At 32.3% G+C, this 11,949-nt stretch overlaps 1 protein-coding gene across 1 annotated transcript; it reads left to right on the forward strand.

Moving 5' to 3' along the window:
• Nucleotides 1-1,500: 1,500 nt before the first annotated feature.
• LOC119631745 (importin-7) lies at nt 1,501-9,312 on the forward strand. The gene is made up of 13 exons (XM_038024219.1): nt 1,501-1,590; nt 4,102-4,337; nt 4,404-4,901; nt 4,976-5,152; nt 5,244-5,389; nt 5,484-5,593; nt 5,670-6,357; nt 6,825-7,048; nt 7,125-7,301; nt 7,405-7,538; nt 7,885-8,084; nt 8,144-8,413; nt 9,000-9,312. Exons 1-13 carry the CDS (start codon nt 1,501-1,503, stop codon nt 9,194-9,196), a joined length of 3,147 nt encoding a protein of 1,048 aa, XP_037880147.1. The 3' UTR covers nt 9,197-9,312.
• The last annotated feature ends 2,637 nt before the right edge of the window (nt 9,313-11,949 follow it).

Genomic DNA, 11,949 nt, shown 5'->3' on the forward strand with positions numbered 1-11,949 from the left:
TTTCCACGTTTGCTTTACGAAACGCATCTAAAATTGAAAAGAATCGACCATGCCCACACATTTAATTTTATTTCTTCTCTTTTATGCTTATTCATTATAAGGCAAAGAAACCGAAAAAGCTTAATATATCATCCACCACAAGTGATTTAGGATACAAAAACTGATCTTCCGTAAATGTTATATAGCTAAACTAAGTAGTAGTAGTAAGAACTGAATACAAAGACGATTTCAATTCTCGATTAACAGACACACCCAGAATTACTTTAAAAAAGAAATATTTACGGTAAGTTGATTCGGCGGATATTTGCTTTACGACGAACTTGTCTGCTTATTTATTTATAAACAAAAAATTAAGACGGCTTAAACTAAGTGCTTACCTTTTACAATAGTTGCCAAGTCCTCAGATGATAATGGTGATAAAGATGATAATAATGATGATAGTAATGACGATGAGTCTGTCCTTGACCGAATTTCCACAAATGACGAAAGCGGAAGCTTACTATATTAGAAGATATATAGTATGTATTTGTAATGCTCGTGCACTCTCGACAGCACATAGATTATATGCACAACATATATCACATACGTTTGTAAACATATACCGACAAACACGTAAAGACACGAGATTTATATTTATTAACAATAAACTTTTACACATTTACTCATCTTAAATTAAATAAGTTTTTATCAAAGATAAATTTTGGGAATAAAAGCATGCCTGCCACATCCAAATAAATTGCACATAATTATTATTAAGCTAATACTTACCTTAGAACAAATTTATGTAAACTACAAAATACTTATTGCACTTAACTTTTAAAACATAATAACATCAAATTTTTAGATCATTTGTCTAACTTTATTTCAATTAATTTGAAACTTTGAATTATTTAAATGCAATTTAGCTAAGTTAGTTAATATTAGTTTAAGTAACACAGTTAAGAACACAACCTGAATATCTTATGCATAATTTTTCTGCGCTTTTTTTACTTTAAGCTTATAATAATCGGCATTTGGCTGGCGAAATTTTTTTTTGTTTTTGGTGGGGAATTATTTTTGTATACAAAACCAAACATATGCAATCTACATAGTTGCATAGTACAGCTAAAAGTGCCAAAGTTCGTAAATAAATCGCATAATAATAAATAAAATTGGCAGCATTTGTAGCAGAGTTGCTTAATTTCCGACTAATTACAAAGAATGCTTATTATAATCATAATAAATTGATACAACCATGTGATTTTTTTTTGTTCGTTGATTCGCTAAAACAACGATATTAAGTTAATTTTTGTCGGCTGGGGTGTTAAACACGTTTTTTGAGATTGTCGCAACGAATTGGATTTTTATTATTATAATTTTCTCTTGAAATTTATCATTTTTGAAACTGAAAAAAAATAACTAGTTAAAAATTTTTCACTTATTATTATTGATCATTTGCGAACACATTAAACCAGTAGCAGTTATTGATTTCAGTGAATTAATTCAATTCTCCTTAATAATATGGATCCACAAAAACTGACTGAATTGTTGCGTGCAACAATTGATCCAAATGTGGAACAGAGGAAGGCAGCTGAAGAACAATTGTCGCAGGTTAGTATTGATGTGCTAGATAATGTACCATAATATTTTTTCTAAGAAAAGAAAAAGAAAAGAAACATCTAGATATCATGTAAACATTTTCCAGGTTTTCCATAATTATGACCCTCAGAATAATTTTACTCACAAAAATAGCCCTCAAATCAATTTCATTCGCAAGAATAACCCTCATACAATGATTACAAATCAATTGCCAGAAAATTTATTTATGTGAAGGTTAAGAAGTTTGTGTGGTACTTTGCTAATCAAATGCCGCCTTAATGGCGGATGGCACACAATGTCTTGCATACAAAATGTTCTCATAATGAATAATCATTTCTAAACTTAAAAAACATGTGCTTCTTACTCTTTAAAAGTTCCCAAAATTATATTGTGTTTAAAAATAAGAGAAGAAAAAATTTTTTTAACTTAAATAAAAGTCAATTCCATTGAAAAATTGAAATGTCCAAATTATTAGAAAAATAAGTTTCTCTCATTTCCCTTATGTTTTCATTTTCTTTATATTTGCTCTTTCTCTTGTTCTTACCACAAAAAACATGCATGCATATGCACGTATAGTGTTTTGTTATTATTTCTGTAGATAAGGAAAAAATTTTACAAAATACCAAAGGATAAGCAGGAATTGCTTATTTTTAATAAACCCCCAATCTTCAATACAAATTAATTGAATATAAGAAAGTAAACAATAATTATAATAAAGAAAAAATACTCATAGCGTTAGCATTCAGTTATTTTAAATAAAAACAAACCCCTCTCATTAATTATAAAAATGCTTGCTGAAATGAAGGCCGACGGGATTTGTGTTTCAAATTGAAAATCTTACGGTCTAGAAGAATTCTTTACTTTATCCCATCAACTTTGCTAGAAATATGAGCACAGGGCAAGTAAAGAAGTAGTCCATTATGCCACTTAAAATAGGTATTAAATATCGCTGACGTGCATTCTGAATTTTGTGGTTCTAAGTTCAAGTAAGTAAAGAAAGTTTTTGTAGTTGGCACCTACTAATTACTTAGAAAGACATTTTTAAGTTATTGTGGACTTTCCCATATTAGGATGCAGTGCTCTCAACCAAATTGCCCTAAATTTCAGTTTTGTATTACATATACCGAGCATGGCTTTCTTGCTAGAAGAGGAGGGAAAAATATATTATTTTGTGAAAAAGTAAAAAAGAAGAGTTTTTCAACGTACTTTTCCGCAAGAATCAAAGATACAAAGTGCTGCTGGCTCTCGTCGAGAAAGTATATAAAAAATTGTTAATTCACTATTTCACAGAATCAGCATCAGATTATAGTTAGAATATATAAAAATTCATTTAAATCTATGTAATAGAACTAGAGTACTATAGGCAAACACTAGAATCCTGTAAAGTTCCATAGTAACATATATTTTTCAAATCCTTTAAAAGAAACTTCTTTTTTGTAATACAATGTTAACGATAATTTTGGAAAAAAAATTATACCCTACCAGTTAAATAGTTATTTAAAAAGAACCAAGAAAATGAGATCGCACACACGTACGAATCCTATTTTATATCGATGATCAAGAACTGGACACTCCCAACTCGGATCTTGCCTGAAAACCATATTTTTTACATCTTAGTTTTATAGTGGCCTAATATTCAATTCAAATAAAACAATTTCAAAATCATATGACATGACTTGATGCTTGAAGATGTCGCGGTTTTATGCGGTACAACATAACCGAAATAGGAATCGTTTTTCAAGCCAATGAGTTTGGGTTTGTTACCGTAATAATGTAGTAGACGAGATTCAAAAGCCTTTTCAACTACCAAATGAACTAAGCTCGCTCCCGATGAGTGGACACGAACTCTACCTACCAAGTTTTAAGGCAAAAAATTATAACATATGCACATGGCTTGATTTACAACATTTTAATTCTTCTGAAATTCATTTAAAATGAATAATGCTCGACATGTTAAGTAGTGAAAGAATTGAGTTCAAAGGGCAGTCTTCCCCGAAATACTAACTTGAATCTTTTGCTCAAATTCTTTGCATATGAATTTGAAAGATGAAAATAATTTTTATCTTAAAACGAGACGTTTCCATTACTACTACTGAGCATCTATTCTTGCTTATGCTTTTTTTGTTTTTTCTGTTCTATGACCTGATCTCTGTTCGAACATGTCGACCCTTTATAAATTGTATGCCTTTCCTAATTTAAAATACATTTAATAAAATATTTTGCCTGCAAATAATTTGTTGAAAGAAGAAAAAAAAAAGTTTATTATCTATTACTTGAACACGTACCTTCCTTTCTCTCACTTGCCTGCCTCACTTGCATGCATATATATATATATATATATAGAAAACGTTAATAACATGAAAAAGAAAGCAGAAAAAAAAAAAAGAAAAGCATATGGTGTGGTTTTAGTTAAATAAATGACTCATTGTCTAATAATTGGAGAAGAATTTTATTAAATAATCTCTTCTTCCTTTACTAATAATTTCGCTTTTTTTTGCTTTCCCCCCATATCACATACAATAGATACATAAAATCATTGGCTTTGTGCCGACTATTTTGCAAATTGTTATGCAAAATAATTTGGAGCAACCGGTGCGTCAAGCTGGAGCTGTTTATCTTAAAAATCTTATAACAAGCAGTTGGGCCGATCATGAGGTTAAACCCGGTGAACCAATACGTTTTTCAATACATGAACAGGATCGCGCAATGATACGTGGCTCAATAGTGGATGCCATCGTACACGCCCCCGATTTAATAAAGTACTGTAACTACTCTAACAGTTAGTCTTTTACTTTTTATATCCCAATGCTTTTCTATTTTATTAGGAATCAATTAGCGGTCTGCGTTAATCATATAATCAAAAATGATTTTCCTGGACGTTGGACTCAAGTAGTTGATAATATTAGTATTTATTTGCAAAACCCGGATGTGAACGCTTGGAGCGGTGCACTATTAACGATGTATCAATTAATCAAGACTTACGAGTATAAACGTTCCGAGGAACGTGTACCTTTAAATGAGGCCATGAATTTATTATTGCCCATGTTATATCAATTAATGGTTACCCTCATGAATGATCAATCGGAGCAATCGGTGCTATTGCAAAAACAGATTTTGAAAATCTATTATGCCTTAACACAATACTCCTTGCCCCTGGATTTGATAACGAAGGAAATGTTCTCGCAATGGATGGAAATTTGTCGGCAAGTCGCCGATCGTACTTTACCCGATTGCTCGCATTTGGATGATGATGAGAAACCGGAATTTCCATGGTGGAAAACCAAAAAATGGGCTTTACATATCATGCTACGTATGTTCGAGCGGTAAGTAATTAATATTTATACAAATTTTTATTATAAAGAACGAAGACAAAAAACTCTATTTATATTTTACACAGCTATGGCAGTCCTCGTAGCGTCGTTAGTGAAAAATATGAGAAATTTGCTGATTGGTATTTACCGACATTTACACAAGGTGTTCTGGAAGTTATGCTAAAGATACTTGATCAATACCGTAACCGCATTTATGTTTCACCTCGGGTGCTCTCTGATGTTCTCGCTTATCTCAAAAATGCGTCAGTGTTTCCCATTTTCTACTTTATTTAAAAAAAAAAAAAACGAAATCGGTAGATTTTGTTTTTGTTGAAATTTTTTTCATTTTTACAGAATAAGCCATGCCTACTCGTGGAAATTAATAAAACCTCATATGTTAGCTATTATACAAGACGTGATATTTCCTATCATGTCCTTTACCGATAGTGATCAAGAATTGTGGGAAACTGATCCGCATGAATTCATACGTTTGAAATTTGGTATGTGCTTTGAAATTCAATTCTAAATTTAATTTACGTTAGATTTGTTTTTTTTTTTTTCTTTTTTTTTTCTTTCTTTCTTAACTTTCGGCAGATATATTTGAAGACTATGCTACACCGGTACCAGCTGCCCAGTTATTATTACATTCATGTTGTAAAAAACGCAAAGGCATTCTACCCAAAACGATGAACATTATAATGCAGGTAAAATTGTAATTATGTTACACAGACATAAGATGCTTTAATAAAAAATTTCGTATTCATTTATCATTTTGCGTAGATAATTACCTCACCGAACGCCGATAATAAACAAAAAGATGGTGCCTTGCATATGATTGGCACATTGGCTGATATACTATTAAAACGACGCATTTATCGTGATCAGGTGGAGACGATGCTTACTACGCATGTTTTTCCTGAATTTCGTAATCCGGCTGGTCATATGCGTGCACGGGCCTGCTGGGTATTACATTATTTCTGTGACATTAAATTGAATAATCCTCATGTTTTGGCCGAAATTATGCGTTTAACCACTTATTGCCTTTTGAATGATAATGAATTGCCGGTTAAGGTGGAGGCTGCAATTGGCTTACAAATGTTCCTAAGCTCTCAAAATGAGGCTGCCCCGTTTGTCGAAAATCAAATTAAGGAAATTACCAAAGAGCTCTTAACAATTATACGTGAAACGGAAAATGAAGATCTGACCAATGTATTGCAAAAAATTGTTTGTACATTTTCGGAACAATTACTGCCAGTAGCCATGGAAATCTGCCAACATTTAGCAACCACATTCAGTCAGGTATTAGAATCCGAGGACAGTGGAGATGAGAAAGCGATTACGGCTATGGGTTTACTAAACACTATCGAGACTTTACTAACCGTAATGGAAGATCATCCGGAGGTTTTAAACAATTTACATCCCATTGTTATAAATGTGGTGGGACATATATTTCAAAATAATATCACCGGTAAGTTGAATGCCATCATATTTCAAATAATTATCTCAAATATTTTTATTAATAATGGAAGATATGCCATCCATAAATTAAATAGAAATACATTTATTAATAATATTTAGTAATAACTCAAATCTATTATGCATATGCCTGGCATTATTGCACTGTTGAAAGAATACTTACTTAATATAGTATATGAATATTCATTTATTATTATTGGATTGTTTGGAAAGTCATTAGTCAAGATGCAAACCGATGAATAACCAATTGATAAAATCGCTAAGAGAACGAATTCGTTCGTTCATAACAATATATTTATCCAATATAGAAAAATTGTCTTTCATTTTCAAAAAAAAAAGACGAAATGTTTTTCCAAACAATCCAAAACACCTAGCAATAATATGAATCTTATCAAAGATTTCGTAAATAAGTTAATTGATTATTTGTTTAAGATCCTTTTAAATTATTCTTTTGAATAGATTTCTATGAAGAGACTTTCTCATTGGTTTACGATTTAACTGCTAAATCAATATCAGCGGAGATGTGGCAAATGCTAGAGCTAATTTATCAGGTTTTCAAAAAGGATGGCATGGATTATTTTATTGATATCATGCCAGCTTTGCACAATTATGTTACCGTAGATACACCAGCATTCCTCTCGAATCCCAACCGTTTATTAGCAATGTTTGATATGTGTAAATCCGTAAGTAATTCAATGCTCAGTTTTTAAGTATAACAAATTTTATTAATTTTTCAATTTTATTTTAAAAAAAAAATAGATGTTAACTAGCAATCCTGGTGAAGATCCCGAATGCCATGCAGCAAAGTTATTGGAAGTTATTATTTTGCAATGTAAAGGGCAAATCGATTCCGTTATACCAATGTTTGTTGAATTGGCTTTATCGCGTTTAACGCGTGAGGTGCAATCATCTGAATTGCGTACCATGTGTTTACAGGTAATATGACCGCGTGCGTGCTTGCATATTAAATACTTTTATAATATATATTTTTTGATTGCTTTTTTTTTTCTCTCTCTCTTTTACTTCAAATCTATTTAAGGTGGTTATCGCTGCTTTGTATTATAATCCGCAGTTATTACTGTCCATTCTGGACAAGATGTCAGAGCCAAATAATGAACCTATAGCATCACATTTTATAAAGCAATGGTTGCACGATGCTGATTGTTTCTTAGGGTAAGTTGTTCATCTTTTTAAGGCATAAAATGTAAATTTTATTAAAAATTACCTCGCATTACTTGTAACCAACATCGATGAATAATAATCAAATTATATCGCGGCATTGTCTAGCCGTATTCTAGCCACCAAGTATAACGATCGTTAGAACAAAAAAGAAAAAAAATGTGCCTGATGAAGATAAATGTAATAATCCTTAAGTGCTTAGTGCCTTAAGCGTTAAGTGCTTCACAAAATAATCTTATTATTATTCATCAACGATGACCGCAGATAATTCATGCGAGAAAATTGTTATCCGCTAGTAATGAGCGTAACCTCATATTTCACCTTTCTTTATATTGAATAGTATCCACGACCGCAAGCTATGCGTTTTAGGTTTGTGTACATTAATCTCATTGGGTGAAGCTAAACCGGCTGTATTGAGTGAGGTATCTGGTAAAATTATCCCGTCTCTAATTTTACTTTTTGATGGTTTAAAACGTGCCTACGAATCAAGAGCTCAGGAAGAAGAAGGCGAAGAGGAAGAGGAAGATGAGGAATGTGAAGGTAAATTCGTACCGTTTCTATATGCGAAAAGTAGTGATAACATCTTTTTTTCTGTGTAGAAGCCTTGTCAAGTGATGAAGATGATATAAGAGAATTTTCTTCGGGTTATTTGGAGCAAATTGCTGACTATAGTAAAACTAAAGCCGCCGAGGCTGGCTTTGATATGAAGGCTGAAATTAAAGACGAAGACGACGAGTCGGATGATGAAGAAGAAGAATCACTGGACGATCTAAATGAAACCGCCTTAGAGGCGTTCACCACACCTATCGATGACGAAGAAGCGGACAATGCCATCGATGAATATGTCACGTTTAAAGAAGTTATAACAGGTGTGATATGAATTTATATAAATATTTTTTTTTTCAATGCCCAACGGATGCCACGCTTTTTTCTGATACTCAATTTGCGGCTCTACCGCTTTTGTCCTTTCTTTTGTGAGATCTAGAAAAATTCATCAAATTCCTTAAAGATTGTACACTTTTAATTTAATACAAGACTCGGAGTCGATTTCGTAATATTCATTTGTCCGTCCTACTGTTGTTACAACGCTCGCAATTGCAATTATTGTGATAAAAAGCTTCAACGATGAATTGATCGATAAAAATCAGTATAGATTATGGGTGAACAAAAACTGCAACTTACAGCGGAGAGCACAGATTTATCTTAAACTTGGCGCACATCTGCAAATCTGCAGTTAACGAAGTACTTTGCAGTACAAATGATATATACATATATGTATATGTATATCTATGACAATCTGTCAAATTGAAACTTAGAATTGTATGAATTGAGTTAGAAATTTAAGAAATCATTCTGGAAGCAGTTTTCTGTACTGTAAGGTGGTGTGGCGGGCATCGTAGATTTTGTCTAAGATGCGAAAAAAACCTTGAACACTCTTTATTTCAATATTTTCAGCGCTTTCAAATCAAGATCAAGCATGGTACGCTGTATTAACTTCTGCTTTGACATCGGAACAAGCAAAATCATTGCAAGAGGTTGTTGTAACCGCTGATCAACGTAAAGCAGCCAAAGAATCAAAATTAATAGAGAAACGTGGTGGTTTTGCATTTACCCAACAAACGGTGCCCACTTCTTTTAAATTTGGCTCGTAATGGTCACCTATGCCACCACCACCATCGTGAAAGCAACAGTTTTTTGAGAAAAGCATTTCCTTCCAATATCATGTATAACAATATGAAACAAAAAAAAAAAGAAAAAAAAACAAAAACAAAAGCAACTACGACACAACACAAATACTTTGGTAGTATGTTAAAGCCACACAAACACATAATACACATTTACATACCCTCGCCTGTCAATAGGTAAAAATTGGGGGGAGGGGGGACAAATAATTGTTTATTATTATTTTGCTTGATAATTATTTATTATGTAATGTTTTTGCGTTCAGATTTTCTTTTTTTTTTTTTTTTTATTTTAATTTGTATAAATAACTCTTCCCACCTCTCAGTCCGGTCTGGATACGTTTTCCGCTTACGAAAGTGCATGAAATCAGTTAATTGGTTTCGAAAAATAGAGGAATTTTTTTTGTTTACCCGACAAATCTCATCGAATGGGATCGTTTTAGGAAGAGCATTTTAACAAAAAAAAAGTTTCAATTTTTTTTTTTTTCTATAGGAGAAAAACTTTAAAATATGAACAAATTCTATATAAAGACAGCACATTAAGCAACAACTACAATAACCACAAAACAATATTAATAACAACAACAGATGTACATTTTTTATATAAATTTTAAAAAAGAAAAATGAAAAATCGGGAAAAGTTCAGTAAAAATTTTTATTACGTTTGTATTAAACACAAAAAATAAGGAGAAACGAAAGAAGAAAAAAATAAATATTTAATTAATAACAAGAGGAAATATTTGGAGCAGAGGAATTTCAAAGCGAATATTAAACATACTCTGAGTTAACAGCTTTCAATACCAAATTCCAATGTCTTTTTAAAGATTTCGGCCAAAGTCCGCGTTTTGTCTCCAAACTAAACGAAGTGTACGAGTCTTGCGATTTTTCTTTGCGCTAAGAAAATGTGACAATGAACTTCAGAAAATGTATACAAATTTTTTGTATAATACTGACGTATTCACTCTTACATATAACAGCTTAAGGAGTTCAGACACAAACATATGACAATTGGGAATGACTGCGAGACCATCTAATTGAATAAGCACTGGAGACTGAAGTTGTCCAACATTTACTCCATCTAGCCTCCTTATAGGAAGTAGAGATTCGATGCAAGCATATTTGTTTCAGATAATATACTGTGCAATTGGTACGGATGCATGTAAGGCCCCAGAGGAGCTAATTATATATCCAGTATTTGCTATACCGATCGATTCAATCATATTCTGAATTAAATTTTGATATGTCGACTTGTTTTCGTCCAAGGATAAACGTTAAAGTGGACCACCGTTACGACCATTCCCGTTTAAAGGTCTTCACAAAGGGCCTTCCATTAAGGATACTATTTAAAATTTGAAAAAACAATTCGACATTGAGGGACATTTTGCCATAGATGGGAATATAATTTGTCCTAAAGCCTGCAGCGCTTAATCGTTAGGTCAGATCAGGGCAGGAGCAAAAGGAGTGACTGTTGAAAGTTTCGACTTCGTCAACTTCTACAGAGATTATCCACCTCTAAACCGTCAAGCATAGGAGTACCTCATTATGCGATTCGTACTCTCGAAACTTGTTAAACCTTCCTGTCACGCTAACTTGCAGCAGCATGCAGAATTCTCGATTTTATGAATTACGCTTATTGTCAACCTCGAGGTTGTTGTACGTTCTTAATTTATAAGCTACGGAAATGGTCAAGATATTGGATTTCATTTGTCGCAACGTTGCAGAAACTATCCAAATTTGAAGCGTGAAAGAGAGTCATGTTCTTTTTTTTATATCTACATTTACCAACGTCAGGATTGGAAGACCGTGTATTGACAATGCAAATCCCACATAGAAAGAGCCGCAACCTTTCACTAATTACTGTTTTCATTAAGCGTAACGGAGGGACCACGGCGATCCGCCCATAAGTTTTCTCTAAGTAATCGTTAGTTTGCATTCATTTTCCCGAGGATGGCTGGGGCAAGAAGACACCAGCCAGCTGACATAATAGCTAAGTAAGTTTCTCATCCACACTGCCCATATAGCCCATAGACGGATCATTTTCACAACACAGCATTTCAATTTCCAGATAATTTTACATCTCGTTGTATGAAGTAATCAATCCCATTACTAGCAACATGAGCAGCCTTAATTTGATAAAATTTATGTTTTATTATTATAGTTGTTGTCACTTTGTACCACATTTCGTATTCTAAACCAAAATTGACAACAAAACTCTCCAATAACAATTTTGTGGTAAAACAGGTTTGTTAGCTTATGAAAATCATAATTTGAAGTGTGAAAAAAGAAGAGAAAATATATGGCCGGATGGCATATAAATAAAAAAAAAAATTTCAAAATAGAAAACATTTTGACATTATTAAATATTATTATTATTTTAATATAACAATTAATATATCATTCTTTGTGTATATATAACTCGTAAAAGAGATTACTGCAAATACCCCCAGAAGCAATTGAATTATTATTTCGCATGGAAATAAAGAAAAATAAAATTAACTCTGACAAATAAATAGCAAATGAAATATTTATCCGAGAAATTGGCTGCAAAGTTAATTAATGTGGTTGGACCTAGTGGAAGTGCGCGGAAATGAAAAGAAGTATGTATAGGTGAATATATGAAAAAGTATTTGTTTAAAATAATATTAATTTTATTTTCAGTCTTTAAATGATTGGACAAATCAACGAAGATTCAGGGCTCCTTTGCGTTGAAAATTTTTTTTTTT

Source organism: Glossina fuscipes, unplaced genomic scaffold (assembly GCF_014805625.2).
Source record: "Glossina fuscipes isolate IAEA_lab_2018 unplaced genomic scaffold, Yale_Gfus_2 1, whole genome shotgun sequence".
NCBI classification, from domain to species: domain Eukaryota; kingdom Metazoa; phylum Arthropoda; class Insecta; order Diptera; family Glossinidae; genus Glossina; species Glossina fuscipes.

Bases quoted from the DNA above. Each gene is read 5' to 3' on its own strand.
- LOC119631745 (XM_038024219.1), top strand. From the start codon at position 1,501: ATGGATCCACAAAAACTGACTGAATTGTTGCGTGCAACAATTGATCCA. The intron at 5,594-5,669 runs GTAAAATTGTAA...CATTTTGCGTAG, and splicing joins CGATGAACATTATAATGCAG to ATAATTACCTCACCGAACGC. The intron at 7,539-7,884 runs GTAAGTTGTTCA...TATATTGAATAG, and splicing joins GATGCTGATTGTTTCTTAGG to TATCCACGACCGCAAGCTAT.